Source organism: Prosopis cineraria, unplaced genomic scaffold (assembly GCF_029017545.1).
Source record: "Prosopis cineraria cultivar Desert tree isolate PC_DT_omini unplaced genomic scaffold, ASM2901754v1 PC14, whole genome shotgun sequence".
NCBI classification, from domain to species: Eukaryota; Viridiplantae; Streptophyta; class Magnoliopsida; order Fabales; family Fabaceae; genus Prosopis; species Prosopis cineraria.
Genome location: NW_026555345.1, coordinates 7545294 through 7553623, shown reverse-complemented (window position 1 = coordinate 7553623; position 8330 = coordinate 7545294). Strand labels below are relative to the sequence as shown.

Below are 8330 nucleotides of genomic sequence, written 5' to 3'. Positions count from 1 at the left end.
AAATTTTAATTCAAAATAATTTTGTAATTATGATTTCTTGACTTGAAATTGTCAAATTATTGTTATTTTATTTGTATCGGTATAATTTAGTCTTATGATTTCTTAACGATAAAGAGTGAATCGCATGGAATTAAAGTTTAAATGCTAAATCATAATTGGAAAATGAAAAAAAGAAGAAGTAAGAATTAAAAGTTATATTATCTAAAAGTAATTAGAGAAGTAAGTGGGAAGTTCATAGCACTTCCGAATTCCGATTTTGCGATAGCAGATTTTTTTTCCTGTGCTTCTGATTTATGAACTTCCTCTGACGCCGGAGTCCCAATTTCTCAGACTTGCTTATCGTTCTACGAAAGAGTCCAGGAACGCTAAGGAAGCTTCAGAAGCTACAAATCTTGCATTTTCCTTACCAGGTCAGCATCTTTCTTTTCTTTTTCGCTTCAGTCTTCGCATTTCATGCTTAACATGCAGCACCCATAGGCGCTGCTGATATTAATTTGCGGGGAATTTGAGAATTGAAAACTAAATTTCTTCCTGCTGCATAGCGGGTTACTATTAAATCACGCTTGCGTCTACCGGTTATGTCTTTAAATCTCTCAACTCTTCTGTCGTTGAGGCTTTCTGTTTCTTGCAAACCTGCTCGTAGTGAAAGTTCCCCTGTTTTTTTTTTCCTTTTTCCTTTTCTTTTCGTGGTCTTGAACTGGAGATTTTGTATCAGATATCTGAGCAAAAGCATATTGGAAGCTCTACAGGATAAGAAAATCCGTAGAGAATTTGCAGGAAGCTGTGAAGCATAGAGACTTGAAACAAATAAACAAATTAAAACAAGAAACGAGCCGCTAATGTGTTTAATACGTGTCAGACATTTCAAATTTTGGTTGTGTTGCTGTGTTAGTTATAATTTAATGGACAACACGATTGCATATGATCATTTTAAGTTTGTGTGTGTGCGCTAGCGTCTTGTCCTGAGCGTTTCAGGGTCCATGATTCCTGGAAAGTTCTTGACTTTCTACTAGCCCTAGCCTCAACTTTCTTCATTTACAGTCTTCCCTTTTTAAGTTTGTGTTCATGTAGTTCTTTGTATATCAAAAAATAATACACCAAAAGAAAGAAAAAAAAACAGAGGGTAAAAAGAATAAAACACCAAAAGAAAGGAAAAAATGATAATAAAATTTTGTCATTTTTTATTTCAGCCTTTGCAAAACCGTTTGGAATTGAAGTATAATGGTGTATTATTGAAACATTACAAACCACAGAAAAATGGTAGCCTTTGGAGAATGCATGGTTTGCTGGTAATCTTTTTTAGAGGTATATCCTGAAAATTGAAGTGTGATTTAGGTTTGGGGTCCCTACTACTTGCCCTGTTTTATTCTGGTCAATGATGATTTAAGTCAGAAAGCTGGGAATTTAGATATTCATGTAAATGAAAAGAGAATCTTTTAGTTTCACAGGGGTGAGAAAGTTATACAATTGAACCAATGTGTTTTGTGATAAATCTATGAGAGATAAAAATCAATTATGAGGAAACTAAGCTGAGGGCAAGGGAAACTTTGAAATTAAGAACGATAGTCATGTTGGCAATCTTGAAGTTAACTTAGGAAGTGCCGTTTCTGGAGTTGTATGAAATTGAAAACAGTGCACCTTGGTCATACTTGTTGATTTGCTACAGAGAATCTGGATAATCAAATTCTGTTAATGTTCATGACAGAGCCAGGGTTCGGGACAAAATTGCATGTTTGTTAAGAAAAGGGGACTTGATTAAAAGAAATAAAGCTTTGGGATGAAATTAGTATACTTTTTGCCCAAAATAAATCTTAGCTGTTGAAGTTGCCAATAGGTTGGGGATTTAAAGAGTGTGCAGTACTCGGAGATTTCTGTCCTATATGCTTCCACAAACCCTATTTTCTCTTCTGTATTACTCAATTTCCTCAGTTTTGAATGTCTCTTTGGTGTAATTCAGTGGGATCTAAACTATTTCATCAAATGTTTGTTGATCGTTCGTTGCACTTTTCATTTTATGATAGGTCAATGTTGTATGCAGCATCTGCCCCAAGCTCTTGTGTAACCTATCCTGGCAAACTGCATTATCCTCGCTACATAAGAAAACATTCAGTTGCAACAAGGTGTTCAGTTCCTTCCTCATTGCTGGAAAATAACAATGGAGCTAAAGTGGAATATACTCCTTGGCTCATTGTTGGCTTGGGTAACCCTGGAAATAAATACCATGGCACAAGGCACAATGTAAATATTAAACAATATGAGACGCTGCTTGCTTCATTACATCTTGTATGCGTTGGGTCTTATGGTTTCTTTCCATTAGGTTGGATTTGAAATGATTGACAGAATTTCTCAGGCAGAAGGGGTTTTGATGAACACAATTCAATCAAAAGCCTTGATTGGAATAGGTGCATTACTTGCTGCCATTTTGTGTATGTATGTATAGTTTCTTTCCTCTTTTTACTTCCCTATTTACTGATTCTGATTTCTTCTTGTGATCAGTACAGGTTCAATTGGAGAAGTACCAATTTTGTTGGCAAAGCCTCAAGCATACATGAATTTTAGTGGGGAATCGGTTTGTTTTCCATCATATTATGTGTCGTATTTCCTATCATATGAAAAATATTTCACCTTTCGCTTTCTAGGTTAATTTGTTTTGTTCCCCTGACGTAATCTTCATTGTCCTGTACTTAAAGGTCGGACCACTTGCTGCATATTATAAAGTACCCTTGCGCCATATTTTACTAGTATGTTTTTCTATGCCTTACTACAATCAAACTTGTGTTTAGTAAAATAGTGACAGTCCACAAATTTGTGGGATTTTCAATGTAGGTTTATGACGAGATGAGCCTTCCAAATGGTATTTTAAGGCTTCAACCTAAAGCAGGACATGGCCATCACAATGGGTAATATCAGATTGCCTAGAACGTGTTTTATTACAAATTCTCATCTCTAATTTGTCAAAAGTAAATATGACAAATCCTCACTTACCCATTGAAATGACTTTCTAAATTTATTGACCTGCGGAACAGGTGGTATGCTAGCTAGAGCTTAATCCTTAGCATCTTCAAACAAACTACACCAATTAGGGTTCTCATAGTTAATTGAATACTTGAATATTAAATCGATTGACATTCATTCAGTGCTGATATAAATTCGACTGCTACCTTACACTGGTATGCTGATGCCAATCTTTTCATGATAACATTAAATGCAGTTGTAATCCTTTTAAATAATTACTTGAAGACATTTTGGTGGTGAAGATTTGGTATGTAGTAATTGTAGAAAAATTCTGACAACAAACCTTATCCCATTAAGTAAAGTTGGCTACATGAATTGCATGATATCATTGTACTTTATCAATATCCAAATCTTGGATATATTGTTAACCAAAAAATCTCATTCAGTAACTTCATAGAGTGTTTTTTTTGGTCTTTCTCTATTCCTATTCACAAGACTTGAGACTATTTGCTTCGCTCTCCTCACCAACACTTACAATGGTCTTCTTTATGCATGTCCATTGTCCAAACTATCTTAAACGGTTTTTTACCATTTTTTCCTTGACAAATGCCATGCCAGCTCCTTCTTGTCCATGATCATTATGAATCCTTTCTTTTATACCTATGCATCCATCACTACGTCCTCATCTCTATTATCCTAACTTTATGTTTTTGTTATTCCTTTAAAGTTTAACATTCACTATCATATGACATAGTTAATCTTATAGCAATCGGATAAAATTTTCCTTTAAGTTTATTAGGTACTATCTAATTTAAAAAAATTACTGTAGTATTTTTTTTTATTTGAACCACCCAGCTTATATTTTATGTGCAATACTCCCATTAATTTCAAAATAATTTTGTATAATTGCTCCAAAATATATAAACTTTGTCAGTTATGGAATGATCTAATATTCTATTTTAACCTCCAAGTCATTACTAGCTAGCTTCTTATTAAATTTGCATGGCATATATTCTGTCTGTTGATAAATACAGAAGATACTAAAAGGGGGTTTTGTTGCTTTGTTTACTTCATGAAGTTCCTAGGTCTTTATTTAATCAACACGCTTAATTTACCCAAATCATCGCACTCAAACTATTCTATCAGTAAGTTATTTTAGAAATCAGTAGTAATATATTTCTATACTTGCCTTAAACTACCAGAAAATCATACTAGAGAGTAATGTAACTTGAGTTAGATTGCTACAGAGTTAAGAATGTAATGGACCATTTGGAGGGCTCTCGTGCATTCCCTCGTCTTTGCATCGGTAAGTTCCTTATGTTCTATTACTGAAAAAATGTTGTCTTTATAACAGTTTCAGCTGTATTGGATTTATCCGGTTATGCATTTGTAGGAATTGGAAATCCCCCTGGGACTATGGATATGAAAGCTTATCTTCTACAGAAGTTTAGTTCAGTTGAGCGTAAACAGGTGATACCTTCTACTTCTAGCAAGAAAAATTATACTTCATGAAATGACTTGATTAATTTCTATTTTGCATTGTGTACCATATTTATAAAAGTTGAATTCTCTCATGCTTTACGAATAATCCATGGTAGCTGTTAAATTGATTCCTGAGCAATTTCAAATATTATATCAAATGGGAAACGTTAACCAAGAGATTGGATTTAGAATGCCATTTGTCTTTGTTAGGGGATTTTGCGGCTGTTTTAAAAGCTATTCTGATGCAGGTGCTGTGTAATAAAACTGATGTGGAAGAAAATTCAAAAAATTGAATTTAATGCATCAACATTTAATAATGTTTTATCAATATTTAAGAATTTAATATTGGTATTTTTTTTGTTAATGAAATTAACAATGCTAAAATTATATGACTGAAAAAGCACTATGAAATTAAGGCACCAAAAAAAAAAAAACATGGTGTGAAGTTAAATAATGAAAGGTGCACTTTTGCCTATTTTATGAATATCATGGATTCCTATAGTCTATCTATGTATTGATATTGTACTATGGATTTCTGTTTGTCACTTGTGTATCTTATTTTGGTTTCGCTGCCTTAACAGATTGATGATGCATTGGACCAAGGAGTTGAAGCCGTAAGAACCTTAGTTTTCAACGGCTTTAATCAGCATGTCAATAGATTCAATCTGAGGCAGAAGTATAAGTACCATAAAGTCTAAATTTTTCTCAAATATTTAGTTGAAATCACTTATCAAATGCATAATCCATCATTTTCGTTGCATCCTTCTTGTATAACCTGATAGTTTTATCATTCAGAATCAATGTTCTGGCAGCATCCTCCATCCTCTCAATATTTTCAGAAAAAAATACATTTTTTGCCACCAGGGAAAATTACATTATTAACTTTATGAAGAAATAGACTTATTGTGTTTTGGTCGCTTGAATGATGGATCGCTGGTGAGTGTTGAACTCAGAACACTATTTTCTTGAAATATTGAGAAAGTCCAAATTCTTTTACATGGAAAAGATCATCTAATGTCAAACGGGTTGGAAAACTTTGCATGTATTCATGGACCTTAGTACAATAGTCTAATCTTTAATTTTAAGTTTAAATTGTAATTAACTTTTATATTTTTTTACCTTTAAACTTTTATGGTGAACCCTCTTAAACTTCTATAGTTACGTTAATTACTTTCATCATGTTAATTTATCCAATATTTCACTAACATTACTATCTCCGTTACATTTTATAAAATGTTTTGCCAAAAAAGTAATAATACGTTAACTAACCTTATCCCAAAACACCCCTCTTTAATTGGAGGGAAAGAGAGTGAGTTTCGGGTTTGTAGTAAATGATAGCGGTTTTTTATTTTTTAGTGTGAAATAAAGTGCTTTTACAAGTTTGTGCATTTTTTTGTTTCATGTACTGTGTTCCATGGCCCAATTAATTCTAGACAGTACAATGGGGCTTGTGATGTAATCGTTCTATTTTTTTTTAATAAATTGATTTTTACCTTAAAAAGTTATGCATAAAAAATTGTGAATAGTAATTATGAATAATGAAGAAATACTTAGATAAATGTAATGTTTCACATCATTTATGATTTATTCAATTAAAATATTTTAAGTAATCTAAGTAAAATATTTTGTGATATTTTTTTAATAGATCTTATTTTTATAATAAAATGTACATTTAATTTCTTACATTTTCTCTCTTTATTATTATTAATATCATAATTAATTTATATTTAATATCATTTAAGTGTTATGTTTTAGTTGGATAGATCACAAATAATATAGTGCATCCAATCTATTTAAGTATTTTTTATGAATAATGATAGAACTGAAAAAAATAAATATTTTCTTTTCAGACTTGAGGAATTATATTAATTGAAAATGATACTAGAAAACTCAATAAAGTAAGTGAACAGTTAATAAAGAATTCAATATTCACTAGAAACTAATATTTTAAATAATTAAAGTTAGACCTAGTTGTTAAGAACTATATTTTAACCAAATCTAAATTGTAAGTATTGAATTATATCAAATTATAATTTAAGAATTAAATTACAATCAAATTAAAATTATATGAATAAATGATTAATTTTTTCTATGGACAATGACAAAACTGAAAAAAAAAAATTAATTTTATGTGAGATTTGGAGGAAGTATATTAATTGAGATTGACATTAGGAAACCCAAGTAGAATAAAATAATTGAAGATTTAATAAAGAATCCGACGTCCACTAAAGACTTCTTAGATTCTTAGTGTGGGACCCACTTCCAATTAGAACGTTGCAACGTGAACCTTAGAAAAAGACTCTTTCGCTCCTTTCTCCCTCCCCCCTTGATATGATGATTCATTAGACCGTTGCAAAATCATAATATCTTCTTAGTTCTTCTGACCATCTCGCAGAAACAACCAAACCTGAAAAAGCTGCAATGGCAGAGATCAACGTCTCTCTGCAACAACATCGACAGCATTCCCACGAATCAAACCCCTCTCTTCGAGCTCTCTTCCACGCCCTCGACCCCATTTCTCTTATCCTCAATCAGAATTCAACCTCAGATCACCCTGTTCCTCTCAAACTTACCACCACTGATAGCTTCATCATGGAGCGAGGTCCCAGATACGAAGCCTACGCCGAACTGAGAGAAGCTAAACTGCGAAGGAAACACGCAAGAGACTTCCAAGAAGATGAAGAACCGAAACGAGCAACCCCACCGAGAAAACAGGTCAAATTTCAGACTAACTTGACCTCCGCACGAAAAGGACCCTCTGTTCTTGCTCAATCGGTGCCGGATTTCTCTGCGGCGTTGCGGAAAGAGAACCGGAAGCCGACGAACACGCTGCCATCGTTGCCGGAGATGACGCCACCGGCAAAGAGCTTCTCGAAGGCGAATTATGGGGTTTTGTCAAATTCCAGGGGGAGCAAGTCGGCGAGCGCGGGGGAGAAAAAGGGTGGTAATGGTGGGATTCTGATGGCGAGAAAGAGCTATGCGAACATCGATGAACTGAAGAGTCTGTCTTCATACGCTGCGAGCGCCATTAACGGCGAAGCTAGAGGAGGAAGAAGCAATGGTTGTGGTGGTGGCAGAGTGATCGGAAACGGAAAGACTGTCTTGGGGTACAGACAGTATTGATTATTATGGTTTTCTTCAATTTGGATTTGGTCATTGTTTGGATGATGGTGTTACTGAAGAATGGTGATAGTTATTTGGTCTGCTTTTATTGTGTTTTTTTATTCTTTCAATCTGCAAATTTTTGTTTGGGGAATTTACAGTTACAGTAGCCTGTATCTGTGTACAGCTATAATTTGTAAACCTATGGATTGAGCATTTGTATTCATGACACTATCATTATATATGAGATATTCTGTTTTGAACGCGCCAATGCACCAGATATTCCAGCAATCCAAGTTGAGGATGAAGAGATGTGTGTATGTGTTTTTCCTTTTTTTTAGAATCTTTTAATATCAGATTGTCTTTGTCATGTTATCCATTCAGATGAGATAAATTAATATTTCTACAAAACTGAGCAAAGAAAAGGCGCAATTACATCAGCATCACTGTGTCATAAAAAAGTAAACTTGTGACAGCATTAGCATCGGAATTATTTTTTAATAAAAAAACATTTTTAGCATCCAGTTGGTCTTAAACATGGCTGAATCTTACTGTTAGGTCAGGATTTCAATTGGAAGTTACATTACAATTAGAATTATCTCAAGGTGATAATTCCTCAGCTTTATAATTACAACAAATAGGAAGAGGAAGACAAGTAAAAAAGGCTTCGTTGCTGTGAAAGTGGATCTAAAAAAAGCCTATGATCAGCTTGAATGGTCATTTATTCGGAGGCATATTGAAGAAGTGGGTTTTGGAGATCAGTTGTGTGAGATCATTGTGACTTGTGTTAG

General features: G+C 33.6%; 2 protein-coding genes across 3 annotated transcripts; both read left to right on the top strand.

Annotated features, from left to right (window-relative positions):
• Nucleotides 1–221: 221 nt before the first annotated feature.
• On the top strand, nt 222–5251 carry LOC129293949 (chloroplastic group IIB intron splicing facilitator CRS2-B, chloroplastic-like). 2 transcript variants are annotated; one of them, XM_054932098.1, is made up of 9 exons: nt 222–410; nt 2022–2238; nt 2318–2402; nt 2502–2569; nt 2640–2741; nt 2827–2900; nt 4203–4261; nt 4349–4425; nt 5019–5251. In XM_054932098.1, the coding sequence occupies exons 2-9, from the start codon at nt 2026–2028 to the stop codon at nt 5133–5135; spliced, it is 795 nt and encodes a 264-aa protein (XP_054788073.1). In that variant the 5' UTR covers nt 222–410; nt 2022–2025; the 3' UTR covers nt 5136–5251. The 2 variants fall into 2 exon arrangements, with proteins under 2 accessions (XP_054788073.1, XP_054788074.1); XM_054932099.1 differs by having other exon boundaries at nt 223–410; nt 2691–2741.
• Nucleotides 5252–6757: 1506 nt separating this feature from the next.
• Nucleotides 6758–7810, top strand: LOC129293706 (uncharacterized). The gene has a single exon (XM_054931790.1). The coding sequence runs from the start codon at nt 6859–6861 to the stop codon at nt 7558–7560; it is 702 nt and encodes a 233-aa protein (XP_054787765.1). The 5' UTR covers nt 6758–6858; the 3' UTR covers nt 7561–7810.
• Nucleotides 7811–8330: the final 520 nt, after the last annotated feature.

Bases quoted from the DNA above. Each gene is read 5' to 3' on its own strand.
- LOC129293949 (XM_054932098.1), top strand. From the start codon at position 2,026: ATGTTGTATGCAGCATCTGCCCCAAGCTCTTGTGTAACCTATCCTGGC. The intron at 2,742-2,826 runs GTATGTTTTTCT...TTTTCAATGTAG, and splicing joins CCTTGCGCCATATTTTACTA to GTTTATGACGAGATGAGCCT. The intron at 4,426-5,018 runs GTGATACCTTCT...CTGCCTTAACAG, and splicing joins GTTCAGTTGAGCGTAAACAG to ATTGATGATGCATTGGACCA.
- LOC129293706 (XM_054931790.1), top strand. From the start codon at position 6,859: ATGGCAGAGATCAACGTCTCTCTGCAACAACATCGACAGCATTCCCAC.